At 37.8% G+C, this 24,569-nt stretch overlaps 1 protein-coding gene across 1 annotated transcript; it reads right to left on the reverse strand.

Annotated features, from left to right (window-relative positions):
* Window positions 1-4,728: 4,728 nt before the first annotated feature.
* Nsun2 (tRNA (cytosine(34)-C(5))-methyltransferase Nsun2) lies at window positions 4,729-24,469 on the reverse strand. Its single transcript, XM_088260503.1, has 13 exons — window positions 24,313-24,469; window positions 24,139-24,225; window positions 22,019-22,230; window positions 19,329-19,506; window positions 16,013-16,100; window positions 14,609-14,842; window positions 13,538-13,772; window positions 10,879-11,066; window positions 10,156-10,300; window positions 8,167-8,625; window positions 6,769-6,935; window positions 5,697-5,846; window positions 4,729-4,941 (listed from the first exon to the last, which is right to left on the reverse strand). Exons 1-13 carry the CDS (start codon window positions 24,370-24,372, stop codon window positions 4,799-4,801), a joined length of 2,346 nt encoding a protein of 781 aa, XP_088116629.1. The 5' UTR covers window positions 24,373-24,469; the 3' UTR covers window positions 4,729-4,798.
* Window positions 24,470-24,569: the final 100 nt, after the last annotated feature.

The following is a 24,569-nucleotide window of genomic DNA, read 5'->3' on the forward strand; positions in this document are numbered from 1 at the left end:
GTCAGATATATTTGTTCTTATAAACATTCTACTAAAACAAAACAATGTGTCAGATATATTTGTTCTTATAAACATTCTACTAAAACAAAACAATGTGTCAGATATATTTGTTCTTATAAACATTCTACTAAAACAAAACAATGTGTCAGATATATTTGTTCTTATAAACATTCTACTAAAACAAAACAATGTGTCAGATATATTTGTTCTTATAAACATTCTACTAAAACAAAACAATGTGTCAGATATATTTGTTCTTATAAACATTCTACTAAAACAAAACAATGTGTCAGATATATTTGTTCTTATAAACATTCTACTAAAACAAAACAATGTGTCAGATATATTTGTTCTTATAAACATTCTACTAAAACAAAACAATGTGTCAGATATATTTGTTCTTATAAACATTCTACTAAAACAAAACAATGTGTCAGATATATTTGTTCTTATAAACATTCTACTAAAACAAAACAATGTGTCAGATATATTTGTTCTTATAAACATTCTACTAAAACAAAACAATGTGTCAGATATATTTGTTCTTATAAACATTCTACTAAAACAAAACAATGTGTCAGAGTAATTTCCTTTGACAATCTTTGTCGTAAAATTTTCAGACACTTCATGAAATATCGCACAAGTAGGTATGAGTGCAAATTGTGATTAAAAATCTCATTTTTGCCAATAATTATTCCACCCATTATCTTCTTCTTTTGCCCCCCGTCCGCGCCCGAGTGGTGCATAGGGCACCCCATCAGAATGACAGTATGTCGATTCGATCGTTGGTTTTATGATGATCGTTAACCGCCCTACCTTCGTATTATTTATTCAATTCTTGCGCGGTATAATCGATATGCGATCCTAAAATTATCCGGAGCATCGGTCTGTATGTTCCCGATAGTTACCTAAGACAGGTATTCCCATTCCTATATACAGGACCAGCCTGCCGATGGTTATGCCTGTAGGAAGAGCACTCATAGCGGTAGCTACCGCTATGCTGGACAATATCACGCCTGATATTCATCTGTCCCCGTAAGTCTGAGGGGGTATTCCAAAATTTTTCTACATCTTTAACAAGAGTGTAAGAATACGTTTATATGGGTAGGGCGGTTAAGTAAATCAATTGTGATTTTTTCTTAGTTAAAAGTATAACTAATTTTAATTTGAAATAAACGCGTAATTTCGGGAGAGCAGTTCTCTACTGAAACTAGTACATAGTGTGATTTATTCTAGTCATTTTCAGCTGTATTTGATATGTTACCTGTTATAACTGTTATTTTTATTACCATATTTAATATATCAATGAATATTTAGTCAATTATTATTTATATTATAGTAGTATTTTACGTAAAAGGCACAATTTAAACTATCCCAAATTATCATTACAGTGGAACCTTGATTTGTAGAGATATCGCTCACTCCTTTCCTCCCTTCAAGAACGTCATAAATCAAAAAACTTGATTTTTCAGGAGAACGTTTTTAAAGTTTAAAAATATAATACAATGTATTAGGTTGTCTGCCTCCGTAGTGTAATGGTCAGCACGCTCGGCTACCATTCTGGAGGTCCCGGGTTCGATTCCCAAGGGGGGTCAAATAAATATATAAGTGATTTTTTTCACTAAAATATTTATTCAATACATATTACCCTGGACTGGTACCTGAAGCGGAGGGCTGATCACCTTTCCTTCGTGTGTAAAACGATCAAGATAATACTGCGTTTATATGATGCTGTGCCCTATGCACCGTTGGCGTGCGGATAAGGATTTTATTGTTATTATTATTAAAAATAAATATCAAGCCACTTATTGAACTTTTTACTGTGCAACAGATCTTTATAGGTTCTTAATATATAAAAAATAATTAAACAATACCTTTTCTTCAAAAATCAAAAACAACACCTTCTGCCCTGTAGCAGGTACATATTAAGTTAAAAAATGCCGCTTTTGCTGGGATATAGTACATTTCTGGGCATTCCGAAAACACGCACAACTGAAAATTGACGATTTTTGATTTATGACGTTCTTGAAAGGAGTGAGCGATATGTGTTTCATTGAATGAACTAGACACAGCTAGTTCAAGAGGATTTTTTTTCTTCTATATTGTGATTCGTTACATCTTTCTTCCACTGTATTACTAAACCAAAGATGCAGCGTCTAAATGTTTGTTTTGAAGTAATTATATTAAAAATGTCATCATACTTCAAAGCTTGAATGATTTGTAACTTATTGATATATCTGTTATTGCAACAAAAATTCAATGGTTCTTAAGAAAATGTGCTAAACAAAAGCTTTTTCAAACCAACCGTAGATGGCTAGCATAAACTCAGCTCAAACATAATGCATCATTAGATTTATGTATGAGTATATGTATGAGTTCTAAAAATTTTAGGTGTGGTTGTCAATCATGGGTAGAATGGTGAATATAACATGTGTGTAAATTGTTCATTTAACCAACCTATGACAGGCCATAAGCCCAGACTTCCTTATTCTTCTTCATCTATGTTGAGATGTCAAAAAATGCTAAATAAATTATAAATAAAGAAATCTAACAACTGATCTGAAACACGGCGATGGGATAAAACTTTGTGATTTTACATTATTAACAGATTGAATGAGAATGCAATTGTTTGAAAATGTATGATTTTGATGTAAATAAATAATTATATATTAAAAACCTTGTATTATTTTTCCTTATTTCATAATGGTCAGCACGCTCGGCTACCGTTCTAGCGGTCCCGGGTTCGATCTTCAGGGGGGTCAAATAAATATAAGTGATTAATTCACCCTAATATTTATTAAATATTACCCTGGACTGGTTCCTGAAGCGGAGGGCTGATCACCTTTCCTTCATGTGTTAACGATCAAGATAACACTGTGATGTTTATGATGCAGTGCCCTATGCACCATTGGGGTGCGGATAAGGGTTTGAATGAAAATTAATTATTTTTACTAATTGTATCCGTCAAATAATCTTCTTTTTCTTCTGTTTGTGCCTTTTCTCTCTTCTTTTCCCCAATTAAATCACAGTGAGACGCCTTTGAGGTAGTATTTCACAAAAATGGCGCTTTATATATGCATGTGGGCATAAGACAGAATCCTGGCTCCGGAATATACGAGATTGGACGGGGATCAGGACTGTTTAGAGCTGCCCGAGACAAGGGCAATTACTCCCAAGTGATAGTCGACATCAGGAGGACCCGACATGACGAGCACAGAAGAAGAAAAATACTAGAAGTCATATAAATTATCCATATATGTATTATTATTGTCAGTTCACACAAGTATAATAATAATAATAATAAAACCCTTATCCGCACCCCAATGGTGCATAGGGCACTGCGTCATATAAACGCAGTGTTATCTTGATCGTTTACACATGAAGGAAAGGTGATCAGCCCTCCGCTTCAGGTACCAGTCCAGGGTAATATTGAATAAATATGACAGTGAAAAAATCACTAATATTTATTTTACCCCCCTTGGGAATCGAACCCGGGACCTCCAGAACGGTAGCCGAGCGTGCTGAGCATTACACTACGGAGGCGGACAAAAACACAAGTATACCACCCTGAAAACACTAGTCATTCATTCATTCAAACCCTTATCCGCACCCCAATGGTGCAAAGGGCACGGCATTATATAAACGCAGTGTTATCTTGATCGTTAACTCACAAAGGAAAAATGATCAGCCCTCCGCTTCAAGTACCAGTCATATACCAGGTGATATTGAATAAAAATAAAAGTGAACTAATTGCTTATATAAATGATTTTTATTTATTTGACCCACCTGGGAATCTAACCCGGGACCTTCAGAACGGTACCCGAGTATGCTGACCATTACACTACGAAGACAGTCATTACTTCTATTATATTATTTACTGATTTGGCATTAACTTTGTGGAATAACATTATTATTAAACCATATCCGCTCCCTAGGTGGAGCATATGGAGTCACAAACTGTCTCCAGGCTTTTCTGTCAGCTTGGCAGCTGACAGAAAAGCCTGGAGCTTGCGCCCTCTTGCATCCTGCCAAGTCAGATCCGCGTCCCAAAGTTCTGATGAAACCTGATGTCTTGTAAAAGAGACAAGCTTGATGGCGGCTCTCGGGAGGCATGTGTAGTACTTATATATAGAATAAACCAAAGTCAAAAAACTAGCAATCTTTTACTGATATTCTTCCACCACCGCAACCACACAACAATGATCATCAAGTCAATGCAATGACTACATTATTAGAGCACTAGCTCTATGCGTCATTGGGTCGGATCCTTAGCCAGAGGATTTTTTTATTTATTTTATTTCTTAAGTAAGCTTATATTACAACCAATATTAACTATTATTTACACATAGTTTACATCATCTTCATATATATTTACATCTCCTTAAGGTGGAGACTGACCGAAGCATTTCATTGTAACGTAACACGTTACGATGCGAGCATTCAGGCAGTCAGTACAGCGAGCCGAGCGCTCCATCCATAGTTTCCGATGCTCGCCGCGAGCGATGTTACAACGTTATGTTACGACGAAATGCTCCGGTCAGTCTCCACCTTTACAGTAAACGAAACATTTATTTTTAAATTCTTTCCGACTCTTCATTCTTCATACATTCAGGCATCTCATCATACATTTTCAAACCCTTACACATTATACAATTTTGCGACTCGGTTTTTTTCAACAATGGAAACAAAGATGTCCTAAAATGTTCAACAAATGAAAAAACAAACAAATAAACTCAATTATTTATTAATAAAAAATATAATGTATATTATTTAATTCAATTTCAATTATAACTGATAACTACTCGTCAGCGCTTATTGGTTTAGATTCCGTTTCCTCAACTGCGTCCATTATCTCCAGCTTCCCCTCTCCCTCTGTCAGCTCTTCCTTCTCATCAGCCGCGTCGGCAGCGCCGTCTTCCGCCTTCTTGAATTTGTTGACATCTGCAATGAGAAAAAACAAATTAAGAAGAACATTCAAAAGACAAAAAGGATTCTCTGATTTTAATCACTTTTATTTTTGGTACTTTTTTCAACCACTTGCAAAATTGCATGCACATTGTCATCTTCAGGGATGGAGTAGTACGTACTAATGGTGGAAATGGATATGTACCAAAATAAAAGTCGTTAAAAAAGAGTTAAGAGTTTTATTTTATAAAATGTGACACTAAAAACATTCAAGAAAAAAAAAGCGTTCAGAGCAAGTTAAGATTTCATCCCACAGATGTCACTAGAAGGATATTACTAGAACAAATGCAGATTTTGTATGGAGGATAACGAAACGCCAATCCACATTCTCTATAATTGTGACGCACTCGCTCGCAAACGAAGTCACATCCTTGGAGGACCTCTACTGGACTCCGAGAAGGTGAAGCTCCTAACACCAAGACAGGACGTGAGTTACATGACACACGTAGGTCTTGGGAGTGAGCTGTGACACAGAGGGAGGTCACAATAGACGTAATATGGTCGCAGTGACATAAGGGATGACCTTGACCTCAAAAAAAAAAAAAACTAGAACAAAATAAAATGTGGCCCTAAATATATGAAACACAGATTGAGAATATCAACAAAAAATACTTGGGGTTATAAAGAAATATCTCTGAATTTTTTGTTTTAAAATTCCTAGTAGTTAAATTATTTACTATTATGTACAATGCGTTCCACCAAGAAATGCAAAGTTGAGATTGGCGACTCACCGAACTTGGAGACGTCCTCGCCGAGCAGGCGCAGGGTGTGCACGGTGTCAGGGCGCGCCGTGTACGCGCGCAGCGAGCACGCCCCGCGCCACCCGACAAGTTCCAGCCGGAGTCCCGCCTCTTCGAACAGCAGCACGCAGCTCCCGTTAGCTGCCGACACAACACACACAGAGATCAGTGGCGGTCGGTGACATTTTGCAGAAGGGATGCTGGACATCAAATGTTTATGCTCGTACTTACTATGTACTAGATATCAAATATGCACATCTAGACGCCATCTCCATAAATCCAAAACTCAATAATTACAGATACAAAATATCATCAATTCATTTATATTTATTTCAATTATTAAGTAAATCGCAGGTTAATAATATTCAAAAACAGTTTAACTTCAGTCTTCAAGCTCAAAAGTAAACTGTCAAAGCAACGCGCGCACTAAGAACAATCCAATAGAGTATGTGATTCTGCTCATTATACACATTTGTATTAAAGACGTTTTTTGTACGTCGGATGCTGTCATTAATATCGTATACAGTTGATATGGATGTTGGCTTGCGGGTCTTAGTACGGAAAGAACTCGGGTTCTGAAATTGTGCACGCGGTTTACAAATCGCATCCAGTATCGCTTGTTTACGTGCTTTTTACGCGTTTCACAGTACTTGAGAATGTATGTGTATTTATACTCGCCCGCGATCATTGTATTGTGTCGCTCGTTGCGCGTACGCTGAGACGGGACGATATATGCACATTCTTTTATAGTAATAATATTTGTGATTTGAATGATTTTGTACAGCGCTGTTTTTGTAAAAAATAACATAATATGGTCGCTGTAGAAATATCAAAATATTTAAATTGCAGTATTGCTATCTAAGGATAGAAGTTTAAATCTTTTTACTCTAAAATGCAAGATTGTGTTTTTCACAACCTTCCCTTTAATCCTGGGTCGGTCCTATCAAGGCCGGTTAAAAGATCGTCCACTGTACATATGCACCGAGCATTCTGATGAGTAGTAACAGAGAGTATGGCTTGGGACGATGATGACCCTGCCCACTAGCGGCGGAGCGGCACTCACGCAAGTCCCGGACCTGGTCCTGCGTGGCGGCGGTGAGGCGGCTGATGTCGGGCGGGCTGTGCGGGTTGTCGTTGTGCAGGAGCAGACTGAGGTCCTCCCGCGGCAGGCGCACCTTGCGGCGCCCCCCGATGTGGCCCAGCACACTCGGCAGGCCCTCCTGAGATAACCTATACACACAAATAATATCATCACCTTCTTATTTATAAACATATTTCTTCTTTACATGTCATGTCTTAAAAAAAGGTTCTGGTGTACACAAGACATTATTGAATATGGCTCCTGCCATTTTACTCTATACCATTACCAATTTATTTTCACTGCTTTTCTCAACAAAAACCAAGTGTCGTCTCTTTAACGCCTGCATCCTAACAGTGCTGTTGTACGCGTGAGTCGTGGCACCTCACCAAAGCTCAAGGCAAGAAACTAGCAAGTTTTGAAAATAGGTGCCTGAGGCGAATACTGGGTATACCCAGTATAAAGTGGTATGACTTCGTCAGGAACGACGATGTGAAGAGAAGAACTCGACAGCCCCTCATACTGGTAGTCCTAAAGAGGAGAAGGTGGACATGGTTGGGACATGTCCTTAGAATGCCACCTGAGTGCATCAACCCCTCATGTCTCTTCTCAAGGCCCCTGACAACCATTCACCGACTATACTCAGTGGAACTTCGAGACGCCGGACTGACCTGGGAGGAAGCCAAGAAGATGGCGCATGACAGAGTGACTTGGAGACGTCTCGTGTTGGCCATATTCTCCACCTAGGGAGCTAACATGGAATGAAGAAAAAGTACACTAGAAACTTTTTTTTAGGTGAAACGCTTCTCCTTCTCAGAACCTGCAGTTGAAAGAAAAGAGTGGGAGAGTCGTTTCTGCTCTCTCCTTCGCACAAGTCATCTATAGGTTCATCCATCCAGGTTATTACGCTCCTTAAAGTATTTAATTTTATTTGAATAAATGTTTAAAATGAAAAGTGTTTTCTTTTGGGTATGGAAAGTTTTATCATATTTTACATAGCTGAACACAGGTCTAGCGCACCTGAACACAGGTCTAGCATACCTGATAGCTGATCTAGCATACGAACATAGGTGCAACATACCTGAACGTAAGTCTAGCACATCTAAACCTAGGTCTAGCATACCTGTCTGGCATACCTAAACGCAGATTTAGCATAAATGATCGCGGATCTAGCATACAAACACAAGGTTTAATATATCCAAACGCGAGTCTAACACACCTGAACACAGGTCTAGGATACCTGATCGTGGATCTAGCATACAAACACAGGTTTAATATATCCAAACGCAAGTCTAGCACACCTGAATGCAGGTCTAGCATACCTGATCGCGGATCTAGCATACAAACACAGGTTTAGCATACCCGAACGCAAGTCTAGCATACCTGAAGGCGCAGGACATGTTCTTGTTGTCGCAGCGCACAAAGGTCTTGACGCCAGTGTTGATGATCTTCACCTTGTCCTCGTTCCTCTGCACAATGTCCCGGACAATCGGGGACACCAGGTAGATGTTCTTCTTCTTCCCCACGTGACAGCGGGTCAACAGGCACTTGGGGTCGAAGCCGTCCCCCAAGTGATAAAACTCCTTGATGGACGGATACACGTCTTCGGATTCCCCCGAGAAGAAGACGTAGGGGTCCTCCTTGTAGCCGCCTATGCGCCGGCGCTTCCGCTGAGGCCCCCAGGGGGCGGAGGACTGCTCGGGCTTGGCTTCCGAGGGCTCCTCGGAGCCCACCGCGACCGTCTCCAGACGCTCCTTCTTGTCAAACGGAAGCGGGGCAATCTTTTCCAGAATGGCGACGAAGAAACCTCCCGTGTCCTGATGGTGTGGCAGTATTCTTATACTAAAAATATAACAAAAGGTATTAAAAAAAAAAACTGGAATAAAATATTAACAATCAGTGAAGCCTGCCCCCTATTGTCCATGTTCTCACTGATAAAAAATAAGAAACAGCTTCTACCCCCGCTTCATCTTCCAACGTTTCGAGGACACAACTCTAAAATTTGGACTTAGCTTCACATACGGTGTTTGAAAATAGAAGTGGAATGCATCAAAACACATATCATAACAGATATTTAGAAAAAGTAGTTAAAAATCAAGATTACACTGTGTCGATCAAATATATACATGGTGCCCGATGTACCATTGGATGTGGATAAGATGAAGAGAATTTTAAAAGTAATAAGAAACCCTTGATAAATTGAGTGAGGTTAAATATATTTTAACTATGTGATTTATTGTTTGGACCTTCCCTCTCTGGTATAACTTGATTACGTTGAAAACAAAATACACTGTTTTATACCAACTGAATTTTATAACTTGTTACAACTTGTTTTGGAAGCTACAGATGTTTCCATCTACACAAATAAACAGGGTTTTTTTTTCAATGTAACGCGGTGGAATAGGTACCTTTCTTCGCGGATATTTTTTCAAAATCAATAAGACAAAACAATGTTTGCGCTTACTTAATTACAATCTATATTTATGTATTTGTCCGCCTCCGTAGTGTAATGGTCAGCACGCTCGGCTACCGTTCTGTTCTGGAGGTCCCGGGTTCGATTCCCAGGGGGGGGGGTCAAATAAATACAAGTGATTTTTTCACAGTAATATTTATTCAATATTACCCTGGACTGGTACCTGAAGCGGAGGGCTGATCACCTTTCCTTCATGTGTTAACGATCAAGATAACACTGCGTTTATATGAAGCAGTGCCCTATGCACCATTGGGGTGCGGATAAGGGTTTTATTATTATTATTATTATTATATTTATGTCATTTGCCAAAATGATAATAAAAGTTGCTTTTAATGTTATTTAATGATATTTTAATATAATTTGTTTTAGTAAAATCTTGACATCAAGTGAGTTCCTGGTCCTCTTTCTGTTTGAAAAAGAGCCCTGGGTATAAATATAAATTGTTTATATTATATTTATACCCAGGGTGGCATGGACATGTGGAGCGAATGGATAACAAAAGAATGACTAAGAACATATATGTGGCGAATGTGAGAGGGAAAAAAGAACGAGGACGACCGAAAAAGACTTGGCACGATCAGATCAATCAGAACCTAAAATCTGGCGGTGTCAAAAGTCTGCGTAATCGGAGGGCATGTATGACTAGATGTATGGACGTGAATGAGGCGAGGAGTGTATGTCAGGACAGAAGAGTGTGGCGTTCCATCCTTTCTGCCTACCCCTGCGGGGAAACGGCGTGATGGTTGTAGTAGTATATTATACCTATAGATGGAAGCATCTGCAGCTTCTGAAACTAATTGCAATAAAAAAATTTAAAAACTCAAGTGGTATAAAACAACTGTTTTGTTTTTAATTTATCTCAACACAACATCAAAGTTAGAAGCAGAATTCTTGTGTACCATTTTTCGAGGCAATACTGTTGGGCTTCTTCCGGCGTGGGCGGGAACATCTGCGGCCGGATCATGGTGTGGTACTTCTCGGGAACGTCCTCAAACTTGTCGAAGAACTCCAGGTCCTTGGTGGCCAGCTTCCACTGGGACATTCCTGGCGACACACCCCCGCGCGTTAGCGAAACACACTCATTGTTATAACTAACTAATTGCGTAATTGATAAGGGTTATCCAATTTGAAGATTTAGCATGATTCTCAACTATCTAATCCATCCAATTTGAAGATCTAGCATGATTCTCAACTATCTAATCTATCTAATTTGAAGATCTAGCATGATTCTCAACTATCTAATCTATCTAATTTGAAGATCTAGCATGATTCTCAACTATCTAATTTGAAGATCTAGCATGATTTTCAACTATCTAATCTATCCAATTTGAAGATCTAGCATGATTCTCAACTATCTAATCTATCCAATTTGAAGATCTAGCATGATTCTCAACTATCTAATCTATCCAATTTGAAGATCTAGCATGATTCTCAACTATCTAATCTATCCAATTTGAAGATCTAGCATGATTTTCAACTATCTAATCTATCCAATTTGAAGATCTAGCATGATTCTCAACTATCTAATCTATCCAATTTGAAGATGTAGCATGATTCCTAACCCTAAATACATAATAAGCGAGGTAAACAATAAATGCAATTCCCAAAAACAAAATAAAAACCTCTGGAGTGGACGAGTCCGGGCAACAGGTGCGCCACCTCCAGCAGGCGGAGGGCCCCCTTGGCCTCGCGCAGCAGGCGCAGCACCACGGCCTCGCACTCCACGGGGTTCAGGGAGCACGTGGAGTAGGCCAGGCGCCCCCCGACGCTCAGCAGCTCCGCCCCCCGGTGCCCGATGCGGTACTGGACTCTGCAACATCCAAACACGTCAGCGCAGTTCCGAACTAGATAGAGCTCCTCTATTATTTTGGACAAATTTTGTCAATTTCCAATAGTCGTTTATGGGTTCACGAGTTCTCATTGGTTCTATGAGTTGTCTTTAGTAACCAAAATGATTAAACTAAAAATAAAACTTTATTAACCTTTTAACCGCGTTAACTTTGTTCCTAAGAGACGCTAGTGCGCGGGTGTATTTCGCCGTTTTTTAAATGATTACTTTCATCATGTATTTAGTTATGAAACGATTTATTTTCCTAAACAAAAATGTTCAATGGGATTCATTGTGCCTTTTTGGTACTCTATAATACACGTGTGTCACATTATTCTTGAAATATATCGTAATATAAACAAATTAGATCGTAACATAAATAAATCAAAGCACGCATCGTGTGTCACTCTTACCCACTGGCGATACGTAGCGTCGAGAGTGAGACAGATATAGGGCATGATTATGGCGCGGACTAATTACCGACCGCAAGAAAAATCAGGGATCTGTTCTTTTATTTATCCTTGTGATGTTACAAATTATTAATCAGATATTTCAACAGACGTCATAAGGCCAAGGATTGACGTATTATTTTATCCAAAGTTCCACACCATGAAAAAATCCCTTCTAGTTGAACTGAGGTTCGAAACTTGGAGCAAAGTGAAAACACAAACGCTTATGTCAGCCGCGTACAGGGCATGTTTTGTTAAAACACATACGGTTATGCGAGCCGCGTGGATCCGGTTAATTGATTCGGCAGTCACTTTGTGGTAAAATCTATCCATTTTTAATTTATGTTTTACTCAGTAAATACTACTATTTCTTAAACAATCTTTTGTGACACGTGTTTCGGTGCATTTCCCATCATTTTCACGGAAATCATCATTTTAACAAAATTCATCATTTGGAATGCATCAAAACACATCGCTCACTCCTTTCAAGAACGTCATAAATCAAAAATTGTCAATTTTCAGTTGTGCATGTTTTCGGAAAGCCCGGAAAATGTACTATATCCCAGCAAAAGCGGCATATTTCTAACTTAATATTTACCCTCTACAGGGCAGAAAATATTGTTTTTGCATTTTGAAGAAACGGTATTGTTGAATTATTTTTTTAAACATATTAAATATTTTTCAAATGGAGAAAAAACCTTCAGGTATTACCTAAAAAGATCTGTTGCGCAGTAAAAAGTTCAATAAGTGGCTTGATCTTTATTTTTAATACATTGTATTATATTTTTAAACTTTAAAAACGTTCTCCTGAAAAATCAAGTTTTTTGATTTATGACGTTCTTGAAAGGAGTGAACGACATGTCACATAAGATTTAAATAAATAGTGGTGCTTAATAAGTAAATTTAAAATTAAAAAAGGATAATAGGAAGTCTGGATATTCACAGGGCTTATGACCTTTCCATAAGCTGGTTAAGTGATCACTTTACACACGTGTACATTCGCCATTCTACCCATGATTGACAACCACACTGCTCAAATTTTTGAAACTACTACATATATTTAATTTTGTGGTAATGTATCCAAAATAAAATGTAATTATTTTCAAATTCCACTTTTATTTTAATATATCCAATGACATTATAATGTGACGTGTTTCGTCTTATCAAGACATTATCAAACTTCTACATATATCATTTATCTCGTGACGCAGTACATATGACTTCAAATTAGCCACCTATGTTGGATTGAGAAAGCTTTTATTTAGTGGATACCTTTTTTTTGTGACATCTTATCAAAGATGAAGAAGAATATGGAAGTCTGGGCATTTACGGGGCTAGCGACCGTCATAGGCTGGTTTAAGTGATCACTTAACACACGTGTAACATTCACCAATTCTACCCACTATGACAACCACACTACTTGAATTCTTGGAAGTTTTATATACATATGAACCAATTTTGAAGCATTGTTCTTGAATCACTAGAACTTCACTAGAGACATCTATTGCTGAGATGAAAAGAAACCTTTTTATTGAGCAGAAACTCTTTTATTAGTGTGTGAGGTCCGAATCCTGGATTATAATATAATCACACACATGAGAAACGCCAGAAAATATCATTTTCATTTTTATTATTTGAGCTTGTAATTTGACCAGATAATTTATTCACAACCTTTTAAGTGTGTCCAAATACTTGTTAACAAAATCTGGATTGTCTCTAATCACAGGAGTTATTTTCACATTATTTTTTGACATCTTATAAAGATGAAGAAGAATATGGAATTCTGGGCATTTACGGGGCTGACGACCGTCAGGTTTCCATATTCTTCTTCATCTTTGATGAGATGTCAAAAAAATAATGTGAAAATAACTCCTGTAATTGGAGATAATCCAGATTTTGTGAACAAGTACTTGGACACACTCAAAATGTTGTGGATACCCTTTTATTTGGATGTATGCAAGATCTGTACCCCGGATTATTTTTACATACTGGGAGTTGCCTCACCCGTGAAGGTTGTTGCCTTGCCCGGCAGACCACTTGAGCCAGATGTCGGCGTTCTTCCTGAGGGTGCCGTCCCCGGAGCAGGGCACGTCGCACAGTATCCGGTCAAACTTCAGCAGCCGGCTTCCCGGATTCTCCGCCGACACCACCTTCAGCTTCTTCTCCGCACCGTTCGAGGCCTTCTCGGCTTCTGCACCGTTTCCCCCGTCCACGGTCCCGTTGCCATCTTTTGTCTCATCTGAAAAGGTCGAATACCATTCTTTCACATCTCTCAAAATAAAATACTATCCTTCCATGAATCTTACATCAACTCCGGATTGTCATCCGGAGTTGATGTATTCGCTGCACAATGCTCAATAAAAGCAATATTTAGGAGTTTTTTCCCATTTTTTAAATCATATTTTCATATGGTGTAACGGAGTGCGTGGAAGTTTTTTGTATCGTAAGGGAAGGGTAATTAACTTTATAGGTTATCCTAACTATGAGTATTTCAATGTTTTAGAATTTAGTATATAAACCCTGATGATGACAAGGTTCTTGCGGAAACCGGTTGGAAAAAGTGTACCAATAAAAAGTGGTTAAAACAAAGTTGTTTTATTTTATAAAGTTTATAAAATGTGCCACAAAGTATCTGCGAAAAACATTCAAGAAACTATATTAAGTATCCAAAATTACTATTATAATATCCTTAATGTTCCAATCTATGCCTACCCCACTCTACATTACTATTCTTACTGGTAGACCTGCTTGACCATATGACCTTGTAAATACAACTCATCCTACTTGTGGCTTGACTATCACATTATAAATTCAACTGGTCCTACTTGTGGCTTGACCTTCTTCTCCGTCTTATTTCCAATTACTGAGGGTTGTGACCCTTGTGGAAGCGATAACTCTTCTCCAGTCATCCCTTGACTGCGCTGCAAGTAGCGCTCCAACCACCTTACCTTGATCGGTCCATCGTGTGAGGATCTTCCTCTCCCTCTCTTCCCCTCCAGGCTACTAATCACAACCATTAAATACAGCTCATCCCACTTGTGGCATGACCACCTTCGACACAACAATAAGTCTCACCTGTGGCCTGATCGCTATCTTTATCTGCGCCGCTCGTCTCGCCTGCGGCTTGGGTATTCTCCTTTCCGTTGGCGACGGCAGCGTCCTGGCCGACCCAGGAGTCCCCGATGACCAGATGCGGGAGGCAGGTGGCGTCGTGGTTGGTGATGAGGATGCAGGGGGAGTTGAGCCGCTTGGCCTGGTGGACCAGCATGTAGCACCGGTTGTTGTCCACATCGTTGGCCATCACGAAACCTACAACAAAGTCAACACATCACATTTTTTGCTTGTGTTTTTAGCCTTTCCCTCCCGGCGATATGTTTTTCTTCTTCTTCTTCTTCTTTCCATGTTCGCTCCCTAGGTGGAGCATATGGCCAACACGAGACGTCTCCAAGTCACTCTGTCACGCGCCATCACCTTGGCTTCCTCCCAGGTCAGTCCGGCGTCTCGAAGTTCCGCTGAGTATAGTCGGTGAATGGTCGTCAGCGGGCTTCCGGGGCGCCGGAATCCTCGGGGTTGGAAGAAGAGACACGAGGGGTTAATGCCCTCAGGTGGCATTCTAAGGACATGTCCCAACCATGTCCACCTTCTTCTCTTCAGGACTTCCAGTATGAGGGGCTGTTGAGTTCTTCTCCTCACATCGTCATTCCTGACGAAGTCGTACCACTTTATACCCAGTATTCGCCTCAGGCATCTATTTTCAAAACTTGCTAGTTTCTTGCTTTGAGCTTTGGTGAGGTGCCACGACTCACATCTGTACAGCAACACTGTTAGGATGCAGGCGTTAAAGAGACTACGCTTGGTTTTTGTAAAGCAGTAAAGCAGTAAGTATGTGTTTTTACTACAACTCAACTTTAAAAATGAGAATATCAATATAACATATAATAAATACGGGCTCACAATTTTTGTATTCCTCCGTGGTATAATTACGTATTACATAAAAAAATCTCATTTTCAGATACTTAACAAGGCTAACATAACAAAATGGTTACATTTCAACTCCAACTATGGTCAATAGAAGCAACATTTAAGAATATGCACTAGTTTCCCGTTTTTAAACCACATTTTCATATGGTGTACAAAATACATATCACGCAGTAGTTTTTAACACTGCAAGGGGAAGGTTAAAAGTATATTAATTAATGATGATAAATCAATAACCTTGGAGTGATGAGAAATGACACGCAAACAAAAATGTATAAATACTTGGCCTATTCAATTATAATGTAGACTGACGTCATAAAACAAAATGTTCTGTATTTAGACATGTAAGTTCTAAATAAAGTACATTTTGTTTTAAGACTCCTAGTCTACCTATTAATTAAATAGCCCACATATTTCAGATATTCCACCATACGGTCTACTTGCATTTTGACGCAATATGTGAAATTTGATGGCTGAATTGTGTTTGATAGTCGTACGAACCTGTGGGAAGTTTATCATCATCACCGGCATGTAAGAACTCTATCAACTGAGCCGTTTTGGAGCCGGGAGAGGCGCACATATCCAGGACCTGTTGGGAACACGGAACCAATTAGTCGAAACATTCACTTGGCGCACAACTGTGAAATCGGTTTAGGCAAAAAGAAAGAACGAGAAGAGTCATAAGAAGAGAAAAAAATTGAACAGAGAATTTGCCTTATAAATTGTCCAATAAACAAAATTATTGTGTTTAAATTATTATCACCCTGACACATGTATAGGTTTGGTATTTAAACTAGCAACGTTGTTTCTACAGACTGTCGATTTGACAGTTGACAGTTGATTTGTAGTCAGTACGTTTTGCCATTTCACCAAGAATAGACTGAATGACCATTACGCGCATCGTACATAGGTTCGGTGAATGGGCTGAAAACAATATTCATCTTGAACCTCTTTTTCAATGTAAAACATTGTTATTTATGTATTAATTTTAAATCAAACACAGATTTTTGAGTCTATTAACCCGATGGTTGCCAGAGACGAGATATCTCGGCAAATGGCGGAGTGCCCGTATGGCCAGAGACGAGATATCTCGTCAGTACTTTTGATGACGTATTACTCCGCAGTTTTAACTCATATTGACAATCTGTCAAAAACGGAACATACATTGCCATCAGTTGAAGTTGTCACAAAATATTTTATAAAGTTTTTAAATACTTTTAAGTGATTTATCGGTATCACTTTCAGCTGACAGTTGACAGATGTCATTAGGGCTACCACTCAAACCACTTGAAATATTGATTATTTTAATCGATTGTTTTGAACGCCAGGGGTTTTTATTTTGCTCAATTTTTTTGTGTTTTTCTTATTATTTTAAAATATTCCATTGATAAATAATAGTTGTGTGTTAATATTAAATTTAATAAAAACTTGCGTGTGCGACTTAGTGTGACAACCCTGAAAATTTGAAACTGGTTTAACTTCAAGAATAAAACTCTAACAATCGATGCGGGATATAATATTTGGTAAGTAAATTATAATTCAATAAAAACAACAAAAAAAAATCTTTAGACAACTTTTTTTTTTCAAAAAAATACTTGGCCTGTTGAGCACTGCGGCGTAATTTATTTGCGGCTATGAAAAGGTTAACACATTGTGTACGGTGTGCACATATTTGTGCGTTTCAGAAACCTTGTGTGGTGGCGGGGTGCACATTTTTGTGCATTTCGGCTACCTTCAATTTAGTATACAAAAAACACGTCATAAACTTCTAATCTCTTGGCCTTTTTGCTTTTGTTGTGTAGTGGATAGATGTCGTTGTAATATAAAAAATAATACTGATATTTACTGGTTCAAAACATTGTGTGGTGGCGGGGTGCACATTTTTGTGCATTTCGGCTACCTTCAATTTAGTATACAAAAAACACGTCATAAACTTCTAATCTCTCGGCCGTTTTGCTTTTGTTGTGTAGTGGATAGATGTCGTTGTAATATAAAAAATAATACTGATATTTACTGGTTCAAAACATAGCTAATGGCTAACCATAGCTAATGGTCGTAATCTGTTTTGAAGGAAATGTTACAAATTAACTTTAAACAATGGATACAGACGGTGCGTTTTTTTCTTTGTCCTAAAATGAAATAAAATACAAAGATCATTGTCCTTTACTTAAGTCGGCAGTTGGTACTTACAAAGCAATAAACGCGTGTGGGGAAAGCCCATAAATCATTTTTTATTGGCAGATTTAGAGTTTTCGGCGGTTGTTAAACTGTGTTGTTATTTTCTAATATTTGATTAGTGTTTTTACTTTTGTGATTTGTGGACTAACATGATTTTATTTTGAGACGTTAGAGATCATTTAACCGCTTTTGTATTGTTTTCGAGTTCAACCTCAGAGCATTCTTGTATTATAATAAAACGTAACAAACAATGCAAAATTCCGCTTCATGTTGGTAAATGTTTCCAAACATACCACACCAAGAAAAATGATTAAATGCTTTTTTTTTATTTAAGAACATTTAAAACCACAAGTTTTATTTTTTTCTATTACTTAAAATGTTGATGAAAAAAATCTGGTTTTATTGATATGTAAAACTCAACAGTTTGAAGTTCATTGACATATTTTATATTTCCGGACAGCTGTCTAATGTCGCCCGCCTCAAGATACAGTTTTATCAAAACATTGCCGTCACTAATGTGTTAACAAAAACACATAAAAAATTTATATTGTGACAATTGTTTCGCCTTGTTAGGGCATTATCAAACGATTTTTTATGTGTTTTTGTTAATAAAATACAACTTAGTAGACTCAAAAAATCTGTGTTTGATTTAAAATTAATACATAAATTAAAAATGGAGTTCTACAAATTAAACGCCGAATCAATAAATGAAACATAGTTCACCGATGAAGCACATTTTTGGTTAAATGGCTATTTATGACAATAATTACCGAATTCGGAGTGGAGTGAACCCAAGATGCCCTTACGTCCATTAAAAGTCACTGTTTGGTGTGTTTTATGGGCAGGTGGAATCATTGCCCCATTTTTTTTTTAGAAGATGCCGACAAGAATGTTACGGTCAATAGAGAGCGCTACAAACTTCTTCGTACCTCAGTTGAATGGCATTGACGTGACATAGCTTTGGTTTCAACAAGATGACGCAACATGCCACATGGTTGGTGCCGCCATCAATTTGCTAAGGGAAATTTGAATTTGTATACTAAGAATTTGAATTGTATATACCTAACCATACAAGGAAAGATTGAGGGGCGAAGAACTCAAGGACGGCGAAGGACATCATGGCTTAAAAACCTACGACAATGGTTTGGCAGAAGCACCAAATCTCTGTTCCGAGCTGCAGCATCAAAAGTGAAGATAGCCATGATGATCGCCGATCTTCGTTAGAAGTGGGACAGAAAGAAGAATACCAAAAAAAAAACACCCTATATCTACCAGAAGAATTTCACAGTTTACTTTTCACGGACAAAATTGGTATAATGTATTTTGTTTTTCTTGTCATGAGGTGACGGTGGACTGGCTGATGAGACAGGAGCCAAGACTCTAATTCTATGAGACGCAACCCACATAGGTGAAGAAGAAACCAGAGCCACACGAAAAGTAGGGGTGGATGTATAACTACTCAGTGTCCAACTCCCCAAAGGTCCCCAAAAGAGATGGTCCGACAACATAGCCGCCGTGGGGGGTAGAAACTGGCTGCAAGCAGCAACCGACCGGAGGAAATGGAAGGATACGGAAGAGCCCTATATCCAGCAGTGGAGAACAGAAGGCTAGAGAAGAAGAAAAAGAGGTTCAAGTCCACCTTATGATGGGGCTGCACGTCCAGCAGGATGGGGGGTATCATGGACACGGCCTCCTGGCGGGAGATGCTCCCGGAGCTGGTCTCCGCGGTCAGGAAGTTGTGCAGGCGGTAGTAGGCCTCGCTGCGCCGGATGTCGGACCTAGTCAGCTGCAGCTGCCAAGCCAGGCCGCCCGGGTACCTGCAATAGAAACATCCAATTATAAAAATAAAATAAACTGGATGGAAAAACTAATGTTTGCATAAAAAGATCGAGGTGACAGATGTGGCTCAAAGAATCGCGGAACTAAAGTGAAACAGGGCAGGTCATGTGAAAATGCTTTTAAAAATTCTACCTTCTTTTATGTATTAATTTTTAAATCAAACACAGATTTTTTGAGTCTACTAAGTTGTATTTTATTAACAAAAAACACATAAAAAATTATATTGTGACAATTGTTTCGCCTTGTTAGGGCATTATCAAACGAATGTGAAGATCAAATGGACTACGGTCCTTGTGTAGCTATACAATTCTAAGTGACAGTTTTAACATGTGCAGCAATAAATTATGGGAGACAACAGTAGCTAATGGGGGATGTAGGTATGTACCCTTATATTTGTTTTCTGGGAAAGGAAGAATTTATTGACATGGCCATATTTTAGAGATTTTAATACAATTGTTGGTAATATTATTTTTAAGAATTTTTATATGTAGATGTATGTAGATGTAATTATTAGTTTATCAATAACGCATACATACCTACATCCCCCACTACTTAATGAACAAACTAACCTTAGGTCTTCACTACTGCTAAATATATTTAAATAGACTATTACTGTACATCATCTCTCTCTATGTAAACGCTTGCATGATGCGTTATTGATAAACTAATAATTACATCTACATATAAAAATTCTTAAAAATAATATTACCAACAATTGTATTAAAATCTCTAAAATATGGCCATGTCAATAAATTCTTCCTTTCCCAGAAAACAAATATAAGGGTACATACCTACACCCCCCATTAGCTACTGTTGTCTCCCATAATTTATTGCTGCACATGTTAAAACTGTCACTTAGAATTGTATAGCTACTTAAGGACCGTAGTCCATTTGATCTTCACATTCGTTTGATAATGCCCTAACAAGGCGAAACAATTGTCACAATATAATTTTTTATGTGTTTTTTTGTTAATAAAATACAACTTAGTAGACTCAAAAAATCTGTGTTTGATTTAAAATTAATACATAAATTAAAATAGAGTTCTACAAATTAAACGCCAAGTTAATAAATAATTCTACCTTCGTTATAAAATACAACATAACGTCCAATTTCATTTGTAAAATATCTAATTTGAAGTGTAAAACTTGTACTACATCGCAAGTAGCCGCAATAGCTAGCACAGCGACACGACCAACGTGTAAGACGATCTGCACACTGCTGGCGCAGTAAACACACTAGGAAATGCGCGTGTACGCAAAGCATGGCACACTCGCACATACTGAGAAAAGTTTGTGTATTGGTGAATTTATAATTCCGATTTTTTCACAAATTATTTATTTTCGTCGCTGCAAATGAATAACTTTATATTATAATACTTTTACTAACTAACTAACCATCACGCCGCTTACCGCAGGGGTAGGCAGAGAGAATCGAACGCCACACCACTCTGTCTTTGCAAACATTCTTTGCCTCTTCTACATTCATGCATCTCCTCATACATACCCGACGATTATTACGACTCCTGACCCGGCCGCTTTCAAGTATTTGACATGTTTGACCTGATTGTGCCAAGTTTTCCTCGGTCGTCCTCTGCTTCTTTTTCCAACTACATTCGCCCCATAAATTTGTTTAACCGTTCTTTCTTCACTCATACGCTCCACATGTCCAAACCATCTCAACACACCTTTCTTAATTTTATCGATAATGCTTATCTCAGCCTTACATTCTTTCCTTATTTCATCATTCGAACATCTATCAAACATCATTTTGCCACACATTCGTCTGAGGGATCGCATTTCGACTGCATTCAGTCTGCTTTCATCCTTCTTTTGCCAACTCCATGCTTCGCTTCCATACATAAGGGTTGGAACCAGAACTCCATTGTGTACTGCCAGTTTAGCTTCCGCTGATAGATTTTTATTTGCTAAAACTGATTTTAGTGCACCATTCACTCTGTTCCCAGCATTCACTTTTATAATACTTTTATGTGATATGTAATTATATTACAGAGGGATACAAAAATTCTAAGCCCGTATCTATTATATTTTATTTTCTCTCATTTTAAAAGTCAAGTTGTGGTAAATACATATCACCAGGAGTGTTTATGTCCTAACTATATGTACCGTAGAACGGGGCTACTTGAACTTTGACAGGTTACTTGAGCCCAGTAGAAAAAAAAATCTTTAGATTGTGGTATCGATCAAAGTATCGTAACCATAAGTGTCACCTGTCAGGGAAACTATGAATCATGTCGATACATTCATTATTGTAGAATAAACACATATTTTTTTTTTGTACTGGGCTCAAGTTACACATCAAAGTTCAAGTAGCCCCGTTCTACGGTACACAATTATCAAAACCCGTCGCCAGCGGACCGTAGGCATAAAAAGTACACATCCTCAGTGTGTTATTATCAAACTTATCGCACAATACGCGTTATCAACTAATTGTTGACGACATCACTTTTGTCGTGCGCAGAAGAGTCTCACCAGGGCAGGCAGATGGGCTTGCTGGCCTCCTCGTCGCGGCCCTCCTCTCCGGCCCCCGAGTTGAGGATCTCGGAGAACAGCTGCCCCCGGACGATGTCCAGCAGCACGCCGGCCTCGCCCTTGGAGCCCGTGATGCGGAACGCAGTCGGCAGATTCTCCTTCAGCTTCTTCATGAACAGGTCCCACTCTTCCGGCGGACAGATGTTCTGAGCCTGCGGATGACGGAGAACGAGTTATTCAATATTGGTGACAACAACATAGCCACAATCATGGACAATCTGTATTCGCAGTATTTGTACATAATGCAAACTATGCCATGTTCTCTCCCATTCCGCGGCTTCTCCTAAATCAAATAAAGCTTAGCGTGCGTGGAAGAGGTACTAGGCAAAAATCTATATTCGCAGTATTTGTACATGGCGCAAACTATGCCATGTTCTCTCCGATTCCACAGCTTCACATGTTAGCCAATGCTTTTGATAGTATAGATTTATTTAATATATTGTTATCCACCTTGAAGTCTGTACTTTCTCAGCATTTCTTCTCCATGTTATAATGGATAAATTTAAATGTTGTGTTTCACTCTCTCTCGCTGCTCGCTGATAGTGTGTGAAGGAGACGTGTATTTACCAGTGCTAACTATTTGTTATTTTATTATTATTTTATGTTTATGACTTTTTGTTTCTCTGTTAGTGTATTCATAAGTGTATTTTTGTATTAGATACTGTAAATATGTATTATGTTAAAGGCTTAAGCCGTTCAATAAATAAATAAATACCTGCAAAGTCTGACAAGGGCATTCTAGATTTGTCTCTAAATCAGTCACTCACTTAGAGCTACCAAGTAAAACGTAAGTAATACATCTCAATACGGACAAAAGAGTTGAACAAAGTTGGTCACCCCACCAAGATAGAGACAGCCAACAGCGGACAGTTATTGTTGCAATGTGTATTTGGTTCAAATCAAATTTTATAATTTTTTTACAACATTTTAAATGTGTCCAAATACTTGTTCACAAATCTGGATAATCTCCAATTAAAGGAGTGTTTTTAGTAAAAAAAAATTGACATCTCATCAAAGATGAAAAAGAATATGGGCAAATTTGAGTAGTGTGGTTGTCAATAATGGGTAGAATTGGTGAATGTTACACGTGTGTAAAGTGATCACTTAAACCAGCCTATGACGGTCGTCAGCCCTGTAAATGCCCAGACTTCCATATTCTTCTTCATCTTTGATGAAAAAAATGTCAAAAAAAAATATATTATTTCGTTTTTAACAATTTACTTTGTTTTGTGTTGTATTGCATGTATTATCTAGACATTTATATAATCTCGTATATTTTTTAAAATAATGTAAATGAACGTCGTCTCGTCACGGGCTATGATTTGAGACGCGTTCATCTAAAAATATATCATTGAAAAAAAATTATAAAGTATTGTATTCAGTATTTTATAAAGTATTGTAAAACAAAAAGAAATACTAAATAAATATTTATAATGAACCAAAGTCAAAGTACTAGCCAGTTAGTACTGATCATCTCACCACCGCGTTAGTACACAACAAACATATCGCTCACTCCTTTCAACAACGTCATATATCAAAAATTGACAATTTTCAGTTGTGCACGGAATGCCCAGAAAATGTACTATATCCCAGCAAAAGCGACATATTTTTAACTTAATATTAACACACTACAGGGCAGAAGGTGTTGATTTTGCTTTTTGAAGAAAAGGTATTGTTTAATTATTTTTTTTAAATATACTAAATATTTTTCAAATGGAGAAAGAACCCTTATATTTTACCTATAAAGATCTGTTGCACAGTAAGAAGTTCAATAAGTGGCTTGATATTTATTTTTAATACATTGTATTATATTTTTAAACTTTAAAAACGTTCTCCTGAAAAATTAAGTTTTTTTATTTATGACGTTCTTGAAGGGAGGAAAGAAGTGAGCGATATCTCTACAAATCAAGGTTCCACTGTAATGATTTGCTAAATGTGCATTCCACACTAGCGACAGTAACTAATAAAATGAAAAATTAGAAAAAAGTTAAAACATATTGAGGAAGTATCGGAAACAAAAACCCGAAATTAATGCAATTTAAAGAAATTAAATACAAAACCTTGTAATACTTTTCGAAGGATTCATTTTCTCTGACAATTTCCGCATAATGCTTCCTCACGTCAGGTTTAGGTTGGGGATTTAAAGCCTAAAAACAAACGACAATCAAGCATAAAATAACAACAAATTTAAATAATATTTTGACGGAATAATCTACTTATAAAATACCGCCAACCTGTTCCTTTTTGTCGCGTTTTCTCTGAGCGAATTTATTGTATTTACGTTTACCGCCCATTATCACTTATTTTAAATATTTTAATACTATTTTCCTAACCGGCGAACTCCTCGCCGAAGTAAATATTTTTACCACGTTAGTTGTCAAAATGACAAGAATTGAGGTTAGATTATTTTCCAAAATATGCACAGATAACAACTCGTGATATGTTAAATAGGTACCGCGTTTTTTTTTCTTCTTTTGTGGTACCATTATTT

This window comes from Brachycentrus maculatus, unplaced genomic scaffold, assembly GCF_059751285.1.
Source record: "Brachycentrus maculatus isolate JH-2025_06_01 unplaced genomic scaffold, ASM5975128v1 h1tg000136l, whole genome shotgun sequence".
Classification (NCBI taxonomy): Eukaryota; Metazoa; Arthropoda; class Insecta; order Trichoptera; family Brachycentridae; genus Brachycentrus; species Brachycentrus maculatus.